This window comes from Castanea sativa, chromosome 7, assembly GCF_040712315.1.
Source record: "Castanea sativa cultivar Marrone di Chiusa Pesio chromosome 7, ASM4071231v1".
NCBI lineage: Eukaryota > Viridiplantae > Streptophyta > Magnoliopsida > Fagales > Fagaceae > Castanea > Castanea sativa.
Genome location: NC_134019.1, coordinates 42,529,373 through 42,550,855, shown reverse-complemented (window position 1 = coordinate 42,550,855; position 21,483 = coordinate 42,529,373). Strand labels below are relative to the sequence as shown.

The 21,483-nt window shown below is 32.8% G+C and overlaps 2 protein-coding genes across 3 annotated transcripts; one reads left to right on the top strand and one right to left on the bottom strand.

Annotated features, from left to right (window-relative positions):
* Positions 1–2,611: 2,611 nt before the first annotated feature.
* On the top strand, positions 2,612–4,576 carry LOC142642989 (uncharacterized). Of its 2 annotated transcripts, XM_075817461.1 has the most exons (4): positions 2,612–2,726; positions 3,193–3,361; positions 4,013–4,224; positions 4,336–4,475. In XM_075817461.1, exons 2-3 carry the CDS (start codon positions 3,238–3,240, stop codon positions 4,222–4,224), a joined length of 336 nt encoding a protein of 111 aa, XP_075673576.1. In that variant the 5' UTR covers positions 2,612–2,726; positions 3,193–3,237; the 3' UTR covers positions 4,336–4,475. The 2 variants fall into 2 exon arrangements, with proteins under 2 accessions (XP_075673576.1, XP_075673575.1); XM_075817460.1 differs by having other exon boundaries at positions 2,696–3,361; positions 4,336–4,576.
* A 5,440-nt stretch (positions 4,577–10,016) lies between these two features.
* LOC142642988 (putative aquaporin PIP2-8) lies at positions 10,017–11,793 on the bottom strand. The gene is made up of 4 exons (XM_075817458.1): positions 11,379–11,793; positions 10,788–11,083; positions 10,527–10,667; positions 10,017–10,367 (listed from the first exon to the last, which is right to left on the bottom strand). Exons 1-4 carry the CDS (start codon positions 11,656–11,658, stop codon positions 10,248–10,250), a joined length of 837 nt encoding a protein of 278 aa, XP_075673573.1. The 5' UTR covers positions 11,659–11,793; the 3' UTR covers positions 10,017–10,247.
* Positions 11,794–21,483: the final 9,690 nt, after the last annotated feature.

The following is a 21,483-nucleotide window of genomic DNA, read 5'->3' as shown; positions in this document are numbered from 1 at the left end:
TAGTTTTTAGGATTTTGAGTTCATAACGGTGTCGTAACAAAATTTTGATTCTTTTCTCATTGGGTGGGCAAAACGGTGCCGTTTAGCAATTGCCAATTCATCACTTCATTTCCTTTGCAACAGTGTCGTTTTAAGCTTATTTGGCAAAAAAAAAACCTCAGCAAGATGACATGGCAGTTAACACCAGAAACTAACCGGGGGGTGATTTGCTAACGGGACCAAACGTTGGGGTGTAAAATCAAATATCTGAAACGTTGGAGTGTAAAATCCAATCACCCCTAAACGTTAGGAATGTACTTTGCAATTTACCCTACAAACAAAGATATATTTTAGTAAGAAATCAAATTTTAAAACAAGATAGATGGTTTATTTTTATGGGAAGATAGATGATTTTATTTTTGTATAAATAGAAAACATGGCATGTACAATGAAATAAGAATGATCTATTTCCTAAAAAAAATGATCTAGATATAATAAGATAACAAAAAAAAAAATGATCTAGATATAACATATGTATTAAAGTCCTATTGAATTTAGAAATTATATTGATTGACATTGTGAGGACAAAAGGTCCAGGGCATGTTCTTGGGCCTTGGGCCTTGGGCTTGATCCGAGGAGGGTTAGTGGTAGTAACGATATCAAACTTAAAAGCCCACAAGCAAACTGTTGAGAAAGAGGCTGATGGAAATAGTTCAAGGAGGGGCAACTCCTTGACTAAGTGAAGTGAAGGTCAGATGGTATGCCATGGTGATAAGAATGATATTCTAGAAGGTCTTGCAGATGAAGATGTGTTTCACAAGGGAACAGAGAGGAAGAACGAATGAGAAATATCTTAGAGAAAACTGCTACCACCGCATTAAAGATTCTGCACCAACCTCTCTGACCGCATTAATGAAGAAGTGACATCTGAATAGTGGTGATCAACCTTACAGCTATTATTTGAAAACTTCAAGAGGGAGTGGATGTGATAAGTATCTTGATCGGTGATCTGATCCACACGTGGAGGATGGAGAGAAGAAGGAGGATGATATAAAAGGAAAAGAAAGGCATTCAGGGGAGGGGGAAGAAAGAGGAAAAACACTGTATACACCACCACCCTTAATTGTGATTTATCTGTGGAAGAAGGAAAGATAATACAAATTGTCCTCGGCTTATGTGAAATTCTATTACATAAAGAGTTCATTGCATGTGACTTAGTAATCTAGCCCATCATTTTTGTTATCCAACATCCTTAGAACCTAGATTTCAAGCTCACTCTCTACAAATTTCAATGTATTGGCTTTTTGGGCCTGTCCCCTTCACACTGTTAGATTTGGGTGCAAATTGTGACCTTACAAACATATTTTGAAGAAGCGATCACCATTCACCATGGTTGACTCTTTACGACAACTTCATCACTGAATCTTAGATATTGGCTCAATTTTTCTGGACTCATTTATTTTTTCATGTAAAATACTTTTAATTTTTAGCATTTGCCTTTTGTCTTAATTTGTTTATAACAAAAATAGCTTTAAAAAAATTTAACGTTTAGGTTTTTGTCACATATTTAGTATAAAAATTACTAAAAATATATAATTTTTTATTATATTTAATAAATAAACTACTGAAATTACGGAATGCCAAATAGACGCTTATCACATTCATTAGCTAGGAGAAACATTATACGGTTCTCATGGTGGACTATGTCATTTTTTCACCATTTTACTAAAACACTCTCACCTGTTTAAAATTGCTAAGTCAATAGTCAGTTTATATTTTTTTTTTCTTCTGATTTAGCAATTTTAAACAAATAGGAGTCTTTTAGTAAAATAGTAGATAAGTGACGTGGTTTAACATGAGAATCTTATAATTTCTAGAGCTTTAAAGAAGCTCAAGATTTAAAACTTGTGGATCTTTATTCCTTTGTACTTGATTGATTTGAATTAATAAAATCACCTTACTCTCTTAAAAATAAAACACATTTATTGAAGCAAAGAGCACTGCAATTGCCCTACAAACAAGCGGGGTTGAATGGTAGCTCTCAAAGTTTGGTATTGACAATTTACTCATAGTACTTCAAGGAAACTTACCACTGAAATTATATGGTTCAAAGATGTGACAAAATTGAACCTTATAATTTAAAGTGGATAAATAAATTTTAAAAAGTAAAAGTTAGAATTAGTAATTGAATTAAAATTTACAAGACACAAGTTAAGTGGGGTTATAAACTTATAATTCCTAACTATAGGATTTAAACCTTAGCATAGGAAGAAAATCTTTTGGTAAAATATTGAAGTGGTCAAGAAAGAAGCACTTTGATAAACAAAACTTTGAACCATACACTTGAGATCAAAGGCTCAAGAGGGGACCCTTGTCAGCTTGAATTACCTGCTTAGCCCATCAAGGGTGAATGCTCTTGAATTACATGGTAATTGGTTCTAGCAGGTGGGTTAGTTTCCCTTAGATTTTATTGGTTAGAGGCGACTCCAAAGGTCCTCTTCTTTAGTAAGGTTCCTTGCATTATCCAAAAAAAATAAATTTAAACAAATGTTGACTATCACCAATTCAGCACCTACTATCTATTTAAATTATTGATGATATGCCTTTTGTGGTGGGAGTGGAATTCCTGTACTTTTGAGTCTTGAGGGTGTGGAATTTTACGAAAAAATAGGGTTTTTTCTTTTCTTAGATTACTTTGTGAATGGTCAATTGTCTTGGCTCTAAGCCTCTAACTCTAAGTGACAGTGGTACTATCACTGTCTCACTGAGTTCGCTAATTCAATATGATTTTATTGTAATTCTTTGGATACAATACTTTGTATGTTTGCTAGGTAGTTCGTTCGGAATAAAATTAGTTATTTATCAAAGAATATTATTGGCGACATAGCAAAATCCAATGCACTCATTTCAAAATTGATGTGTAGGATTTTAGAAACTCCATGGTGGAGTTACCCAAAGAACTCTAGGGGATATCTTAATCAGTATGTATGTATAGCAATTGGAACTCCCTTTGCAATTCCAGGATGAATTAGAAGAAACAAAACTAAGTACTAGAACCTTGCTTAGTTTTCAAATTTCAATATAAAAAATGTGAAAATAGGGGGCTTTGGGTTTTATTTGCTTAATTGCTTTAGGAAATATTTATTTTTTATGTAGTGGGTTTGGTTATTGGAATGAGGAATAAAGGTTTAATTATTGGGTTGTATTATTCAGGTAACTGAAGTGGTAGATAGTAAGAGGTGAACATAAGGTGAAAAAATGACTGATGAAAGAGGTGTGCACCCAGATTGCAGAAATGCATCAAATCCTTACCATGAATGCAGCGAGTATTGTTTCCAGATCATCGCTGAAGCCAAGGCTCGGATGGAGCAAAGGGGATCAGGTTGTCTGTCTTCTCTTTATGTCTGTTGCCTTTTGCATCAATTGAAGTAACTGTGTTTGTTATTAGCTTAAATATTATCATATTTGTATCTAGGTTTATGGAATTCCCCTTAACAAACCTCAACTTTGTTAAGAGTTTTAACTTTTAAGTGCTACCTTTGTTTATTATTATTGTTTGGATTTTGAAGTTTGCCATAGGCTTCAACAGTTTCTTGGAATTCACTGTCTAAGATTTTTTGAAAAATTATACATTTACTTCTCTATTATCGTTGAGGGCTGCACTTGATGCTGTAAAACTGGTCTATGGAAGTTGTGTTCATCATGATCTAGTCCTTATCGGAGATATGCTTTGGGTCATTGGAAGTATTTGAATTCTTATCTTTATGAAAAGCTGATTAGGGACTTACATTTGGTAAGTATTTTGTTGGTATGCCTATGTTTTTATTTTATTTTTACCTAGAGCTCTGCCCTGCTTAGCCTAAAACGTTCTCTTATTTTTTCAAATATGCACAGTAGGTTATTTTATGATAAATGGGTTTGTACATGTCATGGAAAATTCTACACTTTTACTTTTCACCATAATGTTCTGTTACACTATTATGTTGCCTTTAATTCTATTTTCCATACTTACCACTTTATTTACTTCTATCAGCACTAGTGCAAGCTGGTGGTGGGATTGGTCAGGCCAGTTCTGGTGCTCTAGAGCAAAATGAAGATTTACATGATGACAGACAAGATTATGATGATCATGCTGATGGTGATAGAGAATATCCTGTTGTGGAGAGTGTAGATGTCACAAATCTCACTGGCAGAAAGCAGAAATTGTGGGAGTTGAAAAATATTATGAGTGTATCTTTAACTTAAGTAAATAAGCGTCTTGTTCTGAAATTCATTGATTTGCAAAAATTTAATTCTATCCTTTCAAATTTTGTAATAATCTATAAAACTAATTGGCTTATGGCTATATGATTGCAGATGAAGACCAAAGGTGACAATCAAAAAGAAATAGCTGCTCTAAAGAAAAGAATGGAAGCTCCCACTGAGTCAAGGAGCATTTCTAAACAAAAATAGCTTGACGATAGGTAGAAAAAAATTGGAAAACTTTTAGATGCAAATGGTTTGGATATGACAAAGGCTTATATGCTAGATACACAAGAGTCAGCAGAGGGAAAATATAAGAAATGGGAGAAGGATCCTGCTCCATATGGTTGGGATGGTATGCTTATGTATGTTCTTATTAATTTATTTCATGATCATCATGTTGATTACGCTTTTAAATTATGCTATGTTCATACTGACATGCACAAATTCCATTTTCCTTTATTGATCTCATACAAGTCTGTATCTTGGAAAATATAACATGCTGTGAACATAATTAATAAATGTGTGTTATGATCAAGTTTCATCTGCTCACCTTTTGTGCTTTATACTTAAAATGGGCTTTAGCAATATTACACGTATGACAATACTTCACTAGTGAAGTAGTGAAAATGGATGCGCCATGTCTAGGCCATAGATTTAGGAAATCATTCAAGTTCTGCTGCTCATGCTAGGAGCTTTAAGCAAATTGACAATTCATTGGAAATATATTTCTACAACAGTGTAATATCAGATGAGGACATTACTTCTTGTTTCTCTACATGAATGTTTAGACCGCTTTTATTTTGTTGTAGTATAATGATTTCAAAATCATCCATCTTAATCTCCATTTTTCTTCTCTACAATACCTAACTTAAGGTTTACTAACATTTATCTTCTTTAACAGTTTTCAATCAGAAAACTTTGTATGATTCGTACATAAAATGGACAAAGAATGTTGAGGTTGACTTAGAAGAATATAACAGAATTAGGGGCATGTATAGGTCGGGTTGGGTCGGGTTAAGGAAAATTTTTGACCTAACTCATCATGGTGAGTCAAAAAAAATTCAACCCAACCCAACCCACATGAGTCGGGTTGGGTTAGGTTGAATCCATAGATTGGACAAATTATTATTATTATTATTATTAAATTGAGTAGAAAAAAAATATAAATATATTTGAAAAACCCAAACATTAGTATTAATGTAACCCCTTAAAGACAAATAACACTAATGACTAAACAACAATAGTAATTTATTAGAGTTTGTGTGAATTAATTGACTTTTATAGAGGATAGGAAGAGTTAGTTATTTTTTAACAATTATAAATTATATAATATATTTTAAATATATATAAAATATATAGGTGGGTCGAGTCAGCTTTGGCGGGTTTGAAATTTTATAACTCAAACCCAACCTGACCCGCTTGCAAAAAAAAAAAAATTGTAACCCAATCCAACCCATCAAGCCCTAAAAACTTACCCAACCCAGCGGGTTGAGTTGAGTCGAGTCAGTTTTGGCGGGTTGGTTCCACACCCTAAACAGAATGAAAGAAGCCGATCCTGAGTTCTACCGTGATGCTTCAAGTCTCCAATATGGGAAGGAACAGTGCTATTGAAGAAATGCAATGCTTCCTGTGGTGTATCTGGTTTATATCAGGGGCCTTAAGTTGTGAGTTTTCATCTCCAAAGGCACCATAGACCTCAGAGGAAAAGATTGTTAGGATGGTGAAGGAACCCAAAGAGTAATGAACTGTGTTGTGACGATATTGTCTACTTGGACAACCCATCTATCAAATGGAGTTAATGCCCTTGACTGAAATGTATAAAATTTGATTCTCCAAAATTTACTAATGTAGGTTGGATGGTAATGACCATTATCATTCTTCCCCTAGCCTGTTGTCAGAGCATGATAAATTGATATGCATTAGTGTGGAAGTAAAGTGATTGTGCAAAACTTTCAAATTTAAATTTATGTAAGTTACTTGTTGACGAGGGAACAGCTAGAGGACTAGTTCAATTTTTAAGTTTTATTCTTAGTTGTTGCAAGTTGCAACATCCTCCCTGAGAAGGTAACTTACATATATAATATACGTATCATCTATCTCGTACTATGTGAGCTTCAATTTTATAGGTCCTCATGTAAAAAAGATGTCATATTTGCCGGATATTTGAGGTAATTATTGTGCCTACATAATGCCAAATTTGCAAATTTTAATACGAGGCCTCGTCATTGACCAAGTCCAATGCACCTATTTCTATGTGGAAAATTACGGTATAGTAATATCTAATAACAAAAACATTATCAATTTTTGGTCAATTTAGAAGAAAGATCAACGTCCAATCCTGAATTAAGCGAAGGATTGATCCCTAAAATGTTGTTATTCAAGCAGTGTGCTTTAGAATGGTTTCAGAATCCAGGCAAAAGAGGGGCCGTGATTTGCCAATGTGACAGGAAATGAGATGATTTTAGAAGCATCTACTTCAAAATACAAATTATTTCAGAAGCTATCATAGCCGTATTGTCTACTGCCTATGCCTTTATTGCTAAGACATGGTTCTTGCTTACCCTCGTGAAAGAATTTATTGAAGCAAAAGGGCACTGCAATTGCCCTACAAACAAGTTGGGTTGAATGGTAGCTCTCAAAGTTTGGTATTGACAATTTACTGATAGTACTTCAAGGAAACTTACTATTGAAATTATATAGTTAAAAAATGTAACAAAATTGAACCATATAGTTTAAAAATGGATAAATAAATTTTAAAAAGTAAAAGTTAGAATTAGTAGTTGAATAATACACAAGTAAAGTGGTGTTATAATTCCTAACTATAGGATTTATATCTTAGCATAGGAAGAAAATCTTTATGGTAAACTATTGAAGTGGCCAAGAAAGAAGCACTTTGATAAACAAAATTTTGAAACCATACACTTGAGATCAAAGGCACAAGAGGGGACCCTTGTCAGCTTGAATTTTGACCCATCTGAGTCTGAGGAGAGAGAGGAGCACTATCTCCTAAGATTGGGGCCTTGGAAGCAAAGCAAAAGACCCAAAAATTTGTGAAAAGAAGAGACCCATGATTCCCAACTTACATGCCAACTACTAAGAGCATCCATATCAGTTTATCTAAAATTAGGTATAATACAAATTTTTTTCAATTTTACACATTTTGAGCTACATCAGTGTATCTAAAACTAGGTAAAAATGTGGAAACTCATCCACAAGCTACAGTACCGTGTAAATATACACGGTTACTGTAGCTCGGCTAAACAATATTTTACTATTTTCCCTTCGCTCCTTTTTTTCTCTCTCTGATCCGTTCTCAACAGACTCCATCACTTTCTCAACACAGAATACAGAGATATACTTTGCTCAAAAAAAAAAAAAACACAGACATACACAAACAACCACAGATCGGTGCTTGACTTGTAGATCGGTGCTTCACTGGTCGGAGCTCGTGGGTCTTGCCGTGGATCGGAGCTGGCGGACGCTGGATCGGAGCTCGGATCGGCGATCGGAGCGCTGGATCGGAGCTCGCGATCGCGCTCGGAGCGCTGGATCGGAGCTCGGATCGCGCTCGGAGCGCTGGATCGGAGCTCGCGATCGCGCTCGGAGCGCTGGATCGGAGCTCGCGATCGCGCTCGGAGCGCTGGATCGGAGCTCGCGATCGCGCTCGGAGCGCTGGATCGGAGCTCGCGATCGCGCTCGGAGCGCTGGATCGGAGCTCGCGATCTCGCTCGGATCGCGCTCCGAGCGCTGGATCGGAGCTCGCGATCGCGCTCCGAGCGCTGGATCGGAGCTCGCGATCGCGCTCCGAGCGCTGGATCGGAGCTCGGATCGCGCTCGGAGCGCTGGATCGGAGCTCGCGATCGCGCTCGGAGCGCTGGATCGGAGCTCGCGATCGCGCTCCGAGCGCTGGATCGGAGCTCGCGATCGCGCTCGGAGCGCTGGATCGGAGCTCCGATCGCGCTCGGACCGCTGGATCGGAGCTCGGATCGAGCTTTGATCTGGGTAGAGAGAGAGTGAGAGAGATGATCTGGGTAGAGAGAGTGAGAAATGAAGAGAAGAAATGAAGAGAAGGAGAGAGAGAGAGAGAGAGAGAGAAATTAATCAGAACGGAAGAAAAGGAGAAATGAAATAAAGACGCGCCACGGTAGTTGAGGAAATTAATAAAAAAAGTGAAAAAATTATTATTTAATTAATAGAGGGTGTAGGATAGATGAACTGATGTGGGTAATTTGTAAAAGTGAATGTGTAAAATTTTAAAAGGAGTTTTTTGTGTAAAATAGAGGAAATTTTTACATAGACTGATGTGTTTGCTCTAAGACATAAAAAACTAAACAAAAGGCAAAAGCTTTAACCCTCTCTTTTTTTTTTAACTACTATATTTTGTTTTGGTTACTGTCCTTAATAGATGAATTATATTTATAGGACCCACTAACCTCACCCGCCCATGTGATGCCACAACATTCAACCCTATGTTACAGTGACACGTGGAGAATGCAGAGTTAGCAGCAGGGCCCTCGTAAACCCATTCCAGCTTTCATTTTCTTACTTTTGCTTTAGCTTAGTCCCCCATTGGATGGACTAGAGTCCAAAAGTGAACCGTCACCTTGTGATGCCAGAATGTCAAAGGGACCTTTCCAGAGAGAGAGAAAGCCTGGTATTCTGAATTTGCAGCCTCTGGCTCAGGTCTGAGACTCATTTTTACTGGACCCATTTGGGTGGGCATCTTTGATCCTCTCAACACTTTCCAAGGTGGTCTTGGAAGGATACGTGGCATTTACTATAGGAGAATCTTATCCCCCTCTATGTTAAAAAAAAACAGGGGAATCTTTTGCCCTCTAGGTAAAAAACTATTTCATTTTGGTTTGTTTTTATTTGATCCTAAAAGTTAGAGATTTTTTTAATTTTTACATATCCAGTTTAATTTTGTTTTCAAGGTGATATGTCATCTAGTCACGAATATGAATAGCATGATCCAAAAAAAAGCTAGTTATGATAAAGTCTTAACAGCAAAGTTCTGATAAACTTTTTTCAACATTTACCATATTTTCTTATGGTTTGCTTAGTCGCGTTTTTACAAATGTAATCAGTTTAATTGAAACATTCACGTAAAAACATCATTTTTTACATGAATTCAACCCAAGCCAAAGTCACTTTTATTTATCACAGCTGACAATTTGAGTCCATGAACCTTTGTTGCGCAGTAGTTGCAATGTAAAACACCTAAATGACCATGCTAGCTACAAGCTATACTAGTTAAAACCCTATCAGACAGTTCCAACTGGATCCATTTGCAAAACACCAAAATGACTAGCATACTACAAGCTATGCTAGCTAAAATCCTAAAACCCTATCAAACAGTTCCAATTGTGTCCACATTGCAAAACACCAAAAATAACCAGGCAGCTATGCCATGCTATGCTACAATATGCCTATCAAACAGTTCCCAACTGGGTTCATTGCAAAATACCAAATAAAATGACTTGGCTCCATTTGCGTTGCAGGATAAACCTTTGCCTACACGCTCTAGCTTCAATCCAAATCATGAAATGACTGCTACCATGCGTGTCCTTTTCCCCTTTGTTAACAGTTGAAGGAAGTTGTTGAAGTAATTAACCATGTGCACCGTTTTGTTATTCAATAAAATACTGTCAACAGAGACAAAGATAACGGCATAGTTCGTTTTCAATTTCCTTGTCCTGTCTGACAATTATAGAATAAAGACACACTGATGAAGAAGATTATGGAGACTATTAGAAGATTATAGAGTAAGAGAGAGAGTAGCAGTACACAGATTTAAAAAGAAGCAACACCATCACTAATCATGAACAATAATACAGATCCAAAGCTAACAACAAAAAAAGATTAAAGTTATAAATAGAAATTAACAAGAAAAAAGTCATCATCATCCACATCCTCTCATTACACACAAAGAAACAAATTGAGGGAAGAGGAAAAAAAGAGAAATGAGAACATAATTAAACATTTTTTTTCTTTTCTTTCAAGATGGGTTTTGTTTTCTCTCTCTAGTTGGTGGGGTTGCTACGGAAGGACCCCAAAGCTTTAATTGCTGCTGCTCTCAATATGTACTGGTGATAAGCTGCTGCTGCTAGTGCTCCAACAAATGGACCAACCCAAAAGATCCACTGCACGATACAAACAAAAAAACCCATTAATTATTTGTTAGTAACTTCTCAAAATTATGTGTCACAAACCACAAAATTCATAGTCATGGTAGCAAATTAACACTTGTGTAAGTGTGAGCTTGACACGTTGAGGTATGGAAAAAGTAAAAAGTTACATACATGCTCATCCCAAACTTTTTCATTGTCGTAGATCACAGCAGCACCAAAACTCCTAGCTGGGTTAATACCAGTACCAGTGATGGGGATGGTGGCCAAGTGCACAATAAACACAGCAAACCCAATAGGAAGTGGAGCCAAAACCTACACAAGTCACAAAGACATAAACATACTGTCAATACAAAGTTATCAACTTTTTAACCCAAAAACATATAGTGACCACAAATTTAAACATGGGCTTATAAAAGTAAAAGTGTTACATACAGGCACGTGTGAGTCGCGTGCGCTTCTCTTTGGGTCAGTGGCTGAGAAAACAGTGTAGACAAGCACAAAGGTGCCAATGATCTCAGCACCCAAAGCTGTGCCCTTGTTGTAACCATGAGCCACCAAGTTAGCACCACCACCAAGAGTGTCGTAGTCGTGCTTCATGAAAGCCTTAACCAACCCAACACCACAGATAGCTCCCAAGCACTGTGCAATCATGTAAGACACAGCCCTAATAAGAGACACCTTGCGAGCCAAGAAAAGCCCAAACGTCACAGCCGGGTTGATATGGCCACCTACATAAAACACCAACAAAACAAAAGAACCCATCAGCAAAATTACCCCAAAGAGTAAAAAAAAACAAAAGGGTAGCTATAAAAATTGGTTCTTTTCAAGTGTAGATACAAAACCCATGTAAAACAACAAAAGGGTTGCTATAAAAATCGATTCTTTTTCAAGTGCAGCTATTAAAAAGAGAGTTATACCACAAATAAAATACAAAACCCTTCAACAAAATAGAGCAAAAAAAGTAAAAACAACAAAAGGGTAGCTATAAAAATTGGTTCTTTGGGGGGTTTTTAGTGTTTGTACCAGAGATTCCAGCAGTGCAGTAGACAAGGATGAAGATCATGCCACCAAAGGCCCATGCAATACCCAAGAGGCCAACACCACCACAGGGTTCTGGAGCTTTCTTGTGCCCTATGACAGTAGCTACTGTGATGTAGAGGAAGAGAAGGGTGGCTATGAACTCAGCTATAAGAGCTCTGTAAAAAGACCATAGCTTGATCTCTGCGTAGTCGATCAGTGGTGCTGGTGGTGGGTCCACGTAGTCCTTGCGGCCTTGCCCCTCTTCACTCACTTCCTTTGACATCTTTCACACACCCTACCAAAAAAATCAACAGTCTTTTTTTGTTTCTCTGTAAGAAAACTCTGTGTGTGTGTGTCTGTGTGTCTCTCAAAAACTTTGTTTGTGAGCTTAGAGAAGTGGTAAGTGTTTTTAAAGAGTGGAGAGAAGGGTAGGGAAATGGTGCATTTTATGGATAAGCCAAGGGTATTTTTGGAATAAAATGTTGTTTATTATTAAATATATAATAAATTTGGGGGGTGTAGGGTAGGGTAGGGAGGGGCCTGGTGTTTTAAGTTTTTGGAAATATGAAAGAGAGGGATTAAGATTTAAGATTGGGTGACTTCTCAAAAAAAAAAAAAAAATTGGGTGACACCTGTTCTTGGATTAAAATTCAATAATGAGGTGTTATTGATAGATAAAAAAAAAAAAGTGTTATCCTCTTATTCCTAAGAAAAATAAAAAGATTAAAAAAAAAAGTGTTATCTTCTCTTAAAGAAATAAATAAATTCAAAGTCACTCTATTGTATATACTCTTTTTATTTTCTTTCTTTTTTTTACCATGCTTACCTAATTTTTGTTGTTAATAATAAAAGGAGATAGGGATTTAAATTCTAACTATACTAACATAAGAAGAAAAAAAAAAGGCTTTTGAGTTACAAATCTCTTGATATAACTATCTAATTATTATTTTGAAATAAAATGGGACATACATACTTGCCTAAAGTTAAGTCAGTAACCAATTTCACAATTTATAAAATGTTAGTTAAGATTAAATTACAAAAAATTGAATTTAAATAATTGATTGATGACATGACTATTATTATTTAATTAACTTAAAATTTTGCAAGCATGAAAAATGCATGAAAATAATATAATTCAACAGTTGATTTATTAAAATTTACATTCAATTAAAAAAATTATACCATATATAATTTAAACCTAACCTTTTATATATATATATATATATACATTGTTGTTGGTCAATACAGCTATATGATTAAATCTATTTAAGAAACTTAAACCATAATGAATTATATATTACGATTGAGCCAGAACTAGGTAGTTTGACATTAGATTCCTAATTGAAATTCACAAACACAATTATATTGAGAAGAATACATAAATAATATTATCATTTCTAAGAATAATTTAATTTTATATTTTAATTTAATTAGTGAATATACACACTGTATTTTATTTTTTTGGGCTAGAATATACAGTGCATATACATTGTATTACAAGCAAGAAAGTGTGATGTACGAGAGAGAGAGAGAGAGAGAAAAAGAGAGAATACACAGTGCATATACATTGTATTACAAGCAAGAAAATGTGATGTACGAGAGAGAGAGAGAGAGAGAGGTGTGGGACAAAGTGGTACAGCGTGACCATGTGAGGGCTAATCATCTCGGATGGGTCTACAGCCTCATGCGTCAGCCTGGCATCCAAAACAAAAGCCACGCCTTTACCCAACGGTTATTTCTTGTCTTTTTTCGCTTTTTTCCTGCCTTCTCTTTTGGGCAGCCACCTTTTTTTAATATCCCTTTTGTAATGGGACCATACGTATGTAGGTTTTTTTTTTTTTTTTTGATAAAAGATAAGCGAGTATTTTATTTTGGTAATTATTAATAAAAGAAAAAACCTTGCTTGCTAGCTTGTGCTTGTGGGGTTTGTTTGTTCATAATGAAGATGGCAAAATATAAATGGAACTCATTATGTTCCCTTCGAATGCCTTAAAAGCGACTCATTTATAGATATAACTTATAACTTCTTCCTCTTTGGCTCCAAGTGTAAGTTTCGAGAACAAAATAGGGTGTCTACGTCATGTATATATGAGAATAGTTTTTTTTTAGATAGTTTCAATTTATGATATTCGCACTTGATGATCGTTTTTTATTATCATACTAAAATACTAATTGAGTTTTTGATGTAAACTTAAAATTAAACCCTAGATCTATTATTCGATGACAACAAATTTACCAATTAAACTAACTAGAAGCCACATATAAAAATGGTTAGTATAAGATTCCTTGTAAGTTGTAACTATTATTTATTTTTGAGGTCTCTTTATCTTATGGGGGGGGGGGGGGAGTGTTGATGTGAGCAAGCATTTTCCTTACTGTGACGTTTGGTACGGTGCTAATGTTTTAGGATTCTCAAGAATATTTAAAAATTCTCATGTTTGGTTGCAAATTACACTAGAGAATCAGATGCCAAAGAAATCTAGATTTTCCCTTTAACCTCATTTTAGTAGAAATATAGACTCCCTTTAAAACAAGTGGGTATCCAGATTTCAAAGTTTAAATGAAATTTTATTTTTTATAAATTGATAATTTTAACATTTTTTCCTTATCATTTAAGCAATTGAGATAACATATAAAACAAATCATCAATATATTTTTCTTTGTTTTTATATCTTTTCGCCAAAACAACATAAACATGATAGACAACTCTATTGATATATTCATCTTTTTCTTCTTTTAGATAATATTTTTAATGAATTTGTCATCATTTATAGTTTATATTTTGTTTTTCATTATTTATTTAGAGGAAGATTATTATTATTTAAAAAAAATACTTATATCAGATTTACAAATCTAAGGATAGAATGAAAAAAATAAATAGTTCAGTTAAAATTCATAGAAATAAACCAAATATTATAATTTCGCATTCCTAGGAATCTTATTAGATTCTCAATTAAATCAAACATAAGAATAATTACATATCTAGACATCCAGATTGCAAGACATCACATTTTTAAGAATTTGGATGCTAAGAATAATGTAAATTTTACTGTACCAAATGCCACCTAAAAGAATGATAATGGCATACCATTTTAAAATGAACATTAATTGAGAAGATAAGGCTTTAAGAGCATGTTCAAACGTGCTCATTAAACTAAAAAGGTTTGTGACCATTCATTCAAAATATAATTATTTAAATTTGATAGACAACTCATCATTATGAATGACTCTATTATAAGCCACCATCATATTTTTTCTGGATTAATCTCATAATCTCTTTGGAATAGATATGCTACCAATAATTCATAGAGTACTCCAATTTTATTATATTTTTGTTTTCAATTTCTCATATCCCTCTTTCTAAGTCATGGATATGGTGTCACAATCTCAATGATGTATCATATATGAACACCAAGCTAGTACAATAATATAACATTTAATTTAAGAAATCATTATGAGTGATTTATTTATGTTTATTTCGAATATTGAGTCAACTATACTTACAATTACTGTTACAAAAGGAATTATCTAATAATTTTTTTCCTTTATACTACTGGTTGTACTTAGTACTTACAAACAACTAGTTTAAAAAATCAATAATGATAACCTGTACATAATTACAGAGGATTTAAACTGTACATTGGTCAGTGGAAGACTGAAAGACCATGATTATCAAAAAATGAAAAAAGTAACCCAAACATTCTTTCTTTTAATTGTTTATTAACAGTTGGTATGCCAAAGTTTTTTTAATTTTTAATTTTCTTGTATCTTTATTGATTGCTTTGTCCTTATCCAACAAGGGCACTATTTCTTTTTTCTTTTTTTTGAGATAAAGGGCACTATTTCTCAAGCATGGTGAGATGATGCAGTGCAGATCATGAGCATTGAGAATGGTGTTTCTCATTCACTTGATTGATTGGTTTGTCTTTTACCTTCACATCACTTAACATAACCATTCCCATATACTTTTCAACTCCACCAGAGTACTCAATACTACGCATCTTCTTTTAACAAAAATTTTCACATGAGAAAAAAATAATTTAGAATAAACTAGTTACATCAGATTTTGAGTGTCATTATTTAACTGTTGTTCCTTAAAGTTTTCTAATGAATTTGAACTTTATTGATGAATAAATTAGTTGAATTTGTGACCAAGTTGAATCAATTTGCATTAATTTCTTTGCCCAATATAATAAAAACTATTTTTACATTTTGTCTCCTCACAATTGAACAAGATTATTTTAAGATGAGAAGATTTAGAGTCAGAATTATTGGTTAATTTGCCTTTTCATGTTGGGATTAAAAAAAAAATATCTATAAACAAATAATACTACCCTCAAATAAAAACTATAAACAAATTAATATTAAAGAATATAATTCTCTCTCCACTAAAATAAATGAAAGTCTATAAATGACAAATGTTTAATGAAACAAAGTAAATACAATAATCTATCTAAAACACCTTCACTTTTGTTAGGAAAATTGACTTCAGAATTGAAAATTTTAATATATATTAAAATTTATAAGAAACATTTACTCCAAAAAAATAAAAAACATAAAAATTCAAATGAATATTAACATTTATTTTTTGAAATTCTCACGTTAAATAAAAAAAAATAACTCACATGTTACAAATGATTGATTAATATGGTACAAATGATGTTGTGTTCTTCTAATTGTACTCTTAAAAAAATGGTAAAATATATAAATTTTTTTTTACAATTTTAGAAAATATTTGATACCACTTCTATGAAAAATATAAAAATTTGTAAAAAAAATATAATTTTCTTAAAATTTTTTGATAAAAAAAATTCTAAAAACATTTTTTAAATCAATATTCTTAAAATATCCAATATTCATGAACTTTTTCATATAAAAAATGGTAAAACAAAAATGCTTTTTTTTAAAAAAAATCTCTAAAAGAAATAAAAAGGTAAAGCAAGATTAGTAATACTACTTTCTCAAGAAAAAAAAAAAGATTAGTAATACTAAAGTTTAAAAAAAAAATCCATAAAAAAGAAGATCAAAAATAATTTTTTTTTAAAAATATTTTGTGTGGCTTGAAACTGGAATTTGAGTACATTGACCCATATACTAATTTTAATATTTTATAAAGTCAAGTGAGTGAGTGGGAGCTGATAAGGTGACCTGGCATGTTTAAACATTCTCTGAAATTGGTTGTCTGATTGATCTGAGTGGTTTGCTTAATCATGAATGATTGGATCAAAATGTTCTAATCAACGGTCACGTGGATCCAGCTGGCAAGTATCACGGTTGATGCTGTAGCACATTCAGTTGGGTCCCACTAATGTCCTCATTATTATTATTATTATTATTATCTGCAGCATCTCCACGTCAGACCCATCTTTTCTGAATTCTGATCAGCACCACCAATCCTATCCCATGTGCAATTTCTAGCGATACAAGGGCTATTTGGTTGGAGAAAAAAAGATGAGCGAATGTATTTATTTTTAGTTGAGTATGGTTTTTGTCTAGTGTTTTGCGATATTGAATTTGTTGCAATTATGATATGTGTTTAAAATAAATATATGTCATGATCGCAGTGAGTCTAGTACATTGGAGACACTGGATAGAAGTCACACCCTTTTTAATTTTTCGTAAGATTCATTGCTTAAAAATTAGTAGTTTGGTTTTGTTTTGGTATTTATTTTACAATTTTAGTATTTTAAAAAATTAGATTTGAATACAACTTTTTGATATTTTCAGGGGTGTTTGGTTTGTGTTTTTAAATAACAATTTTTAGTTTTTAAACACATGTACCAAACAGGCCCTCATTTTCTTGAAAATGAATATGATGACATTTTTATAAAAAACCAAATCTATATATCCCAGCCTCCCAGTAACATTGAATTGTTCCATCAAAAAACCCTCTTTCTCTTAACTGTGTTAAATTTTTAATAGAAAAATATAAAGTGAAAAAAGAAGAAGCAAAAACTAGACTAGAAAATAATACCAAACATGACCTGGGTTGGATAGAGAAAATGAATACAAGATTTGAGGAAAAAAAATGTGTTTAGAAAAATGAAAAGATAAAATGAATTCACCCTCATGTAACCAAACAGGAATGAGGAATGTCCTTTTTTTTAGTTGCTGATTTTTCTATTTTATTTTTTCATTTGAAAATATTTCCTTTTGAGACAAGAAAAAGTTGCTAATATTGTTTCTTCTTTTTTAGCTTTGCAAAAGAGCAAACTTTACACATCTACATCCTTTTAATTTGACTAATCGTAACTTTGTGGGTAAGTTTAATTTTTATTATTTTAATCTTATAATTTTCAAATAAAATTCTACTATGATTTTTATCTTCTAAGCTCTAAAACATTAATTATATTCGTAAAAAAGGGGTAAGAAAACCTCTTGTACTATAAATCATTTAAACAAAGCACAATATTTTATTAAAAATTATGTAATTAAAACCACATTAGATGATTTATTTTTAATACCATATGGATGATTATTTGAATATACATGGTATGTTAGAATAATTTTCCTTAAGACCAGTTTGAAGAGCATAATAATTATTACATAATTTAATAACAAAATAATTTTCTTAAATTTAAATAAATTAATCTGAATCTCATATATATGTAATTCTTTTAATTGTTCTTAGGGAGTGTTTGTTTGGAGGTGAAATAGGAAGGATGAAAATTTTTTGAGAGAAAATAGGAAGAAAAACTTTTTTAGAGTGTATTTGGTTGGATAGGGAGGAAGGAAAATAAATAATAGGACCCATATGTTTTCTCTCCAAACCCACTAAAAAATTTTCTCTCTCACATGTCCAATGTGTTGAATTTTTATTTTTTCCTTTCATTTTTTCTTTCTTTGTTATTCACATGGAAGAAATGAAACAAAAGATACGGTAGAGCTAGGACAGTTATTGTATGAGGTCTATCCAATGCTAGATGCAGAGGCGCATAATAGATCGATATGAACATCATGAGCTGTCCCGTAATAAAACCAGTTGTTGCTGATACTTTCTTCTCGATTCCTTCTTCTATAACCTTTGTTACAGACGTGATAGTTTTCATTTTTCATTTATTTTTTCTTTTCTTTTGTTCTTTTTCTTTTCTTCTTGTTATTTTCTTTGACTCTTTTTTACATGTGTGGCCTTTTTTTTTTGGGTGCTCATATGTTTATTTTCTCATTAATTTTGATTTCTTTTTTTTTTGAAAACATTTTGTTATGCTTTTTTTTTTAATTAGTGTTTATCCATACATAATTTTTTTAAAAAAGTATAATGTGTTATCTTTTATTTTATTTAATAGAGACACGATGGTCAATTTATATAAACTTTATTTTCAACAAAAACAAAAAGTTTTCCATTCATCCACTTTTCCACATTTCCAATCAAACGCAAATGAGAGAAATTAAAATTTTTTTTATCATTTCACTTTTCTATCATTTCTGAATTTTCTATCTTCTAACTTTTTCATCTTTTCAATCAATCGGCATACCCTAAATGACCAATCTCAATTAAGTAATTTAAAATTTTTCAAAATTTGAGATTTTAATTTAAAAACCCACAGACATAAAATGAGTTAATAAATTCTCTCTCGTACTAGGTGGTTCTTTCGTCTTTGTCTGCACCAAACCTCGAAAAACAGCTAGATGTTTCCAGACCCTTCTTTCAAATTCCAACCGTTGGAGGATGATGAGAGAAAAACCATGAATGAGACAGTAGGCTTTTTAATGTTTTGATCAGCCCAAGCCCCAACGGTCATATTTTTTGTGTGGCTGTGATTAAAGTTGGTCCCCCCACACCACCCCCTAAGTGTACGTTAGCCAATAGCGAAATGGGACCCAGTGGGTCCCACAAGGGTCCCACTCCCACAAAAGGGTCCCACAAATGTCACAAAAGGGGGGGACCATGCTGATTGTTTCCAAAGAGAGTGAGAGATTCTTGAGGTGATGGACAATCTACAAAAGCATAATTATTATGCTTTCATGAGATGGAAACGTCTGTTAATACATACATTTTTTTTAGGTTTTTCCTATGACGAAAATGACCTTGACTTTATCCCCTTACTAAAGTTTCCCTCAAAGTCTAGTTTGTTTCCCGAGAAAACTGCTAACATTATAAAAATAAAAATCATATCAAATCAAATCAGAGTAACAGACCTTGAATTTTCATTTTTATACGTACCCACTATCTTTTCATGTCACATGCTGGTATCTAGATGCATCAGCTAGTTTAATTGGTCCAAACCGTCCAACTGGTATCTAGATGCATCTAGTTTTGATATTTCATCTTCCCGAAAATTCGTAAGCACAGATGATATAATAAAAATATACCCAAAAAAAAAAACGATTTAATAATTAAAATTTTAAAATTTATATCTAATAAAAAGGTAAAAAATAAATTTGGAGAGTTGAACTTGGTAGTAAGTTAGTCAATATTATAAGAACAATGCTAGGGATATAAAAAATTTCATAATTTTTATCACAACTTATAATGTGCGAGTTATAAGTGATTGAGATGTAGACCAACCATTTGACCTCTTCCATTCACAACTATTAGTGTAACAAGTTTTTTTGGTAAACAAGTTATGGCAATAATTGTAAGATTTTTTATGTCTCTAGTATTTTTCATATTATAAAGTGATGAGTTGGATTGAGTGACAGGTTGGCTAAGTCTTGACTTTTCAATATAATATGTGCAACTCTTGTGAAGATATATGAGTTTTAACTTGAACACATCACACTCAGTCTCTCTCTCTCTCTAGTTTTTTTTTCTCATATGAAATTTAATTTTTAACAAATATATAATACTTTCAAATATATTCACAAGTGTATAGTGTCACAAATATGATATTTATAGTTTTTTCTTAAAGAAAAAGTTAGAAAGTACTCATAACTTAAGATGTGTGCTTTTGATCTACAAGAAAGTAGGTTGCTTCCTATGGTTTCCTTTAACGATTCATAAGATTTAGAAAAAAAATACAAATTCTTAAAATTATTTGTAGATGAAAAAATAATTTTTAAAGTTTAGTATATAACATATAACTAAAGCTAACTTGTCCAAACCGGCAAACCAAAAACTATTCAAATTTTCAACTGACCAATCGTTTTTGGAGATTGGTGGGTTGGAATTTTTCCAAACCGTTAATGGCAAATTGGTTAAAATTATTTCCTTCAACCCATCAAATCTGACCTATGTAAGTTAAGACAATTCATTCCAAATTTACAAGCTAACGCAAACAATATGCTACAATAATTCCAAGTCGCATAATGTTATGTTCATTTTAGTACCACTGACTTGAGAAAATTGTTAACCATATTTATGTATAGTCGTAATTGAGGTTCAATATAATTATTATATAGTTTGAATTGATTTTATGTAGACTTAATATGAAACTAAGCACACGACTACATAATACTAAAGTCTAATTTCACACACAAATATTACAAACCCACGTTAATAGGTGACCATCTGCATCCCTTTACCTTTTAGACTTATTAGGAGTTTCCTAAGAGTAATGAGCACTAAAGTTATTTGGCACAAATAAAGTTTTCACCACAAATCTATTCACTTTATCAATGTTTTAAGGTAGGAATAAAAAGGCTAATATTTTGTGAGATAATTTTTTTTTTTTTAGAGTTTCTAACTTATAGTGTCCGCTTCTGTTGATAGATCCTGTTGATAGCTTTTTATCATTAGACCAATATACCAATCGGTTTTTTATGCAAGCGAGGATTGAATTTCAGATCTTTTATTCAATTATAAAAAACTTTACCAGTAAACCTAACTGGAACCCACGTGAGTTAACTTAGTCTAGAGGTCAAGTTTCTTTTAAATAGAAATTTAGGTATTAAAACACCAAGCATCCTACCCAATAAAGTATTAAAATGTGATGCTGGAATTTGGATAAGAGACTAACAAAAAAAAAGTTGAGTATCTATGTGCTATGGCAGTTTCTCCTGAGGAAGGAAAATAAACATATTATATTAATTTATTCCTTATCACAATAATTTTATCCAAAGGATATCTTAAAGTTGGGTAAAATACAAAAAAGAAAAAAAAGAAAAGGTATGTACTTCCTTTTTATTAAAGTGAGCTACTTCCTCAATGTTATCACAATACTATTTG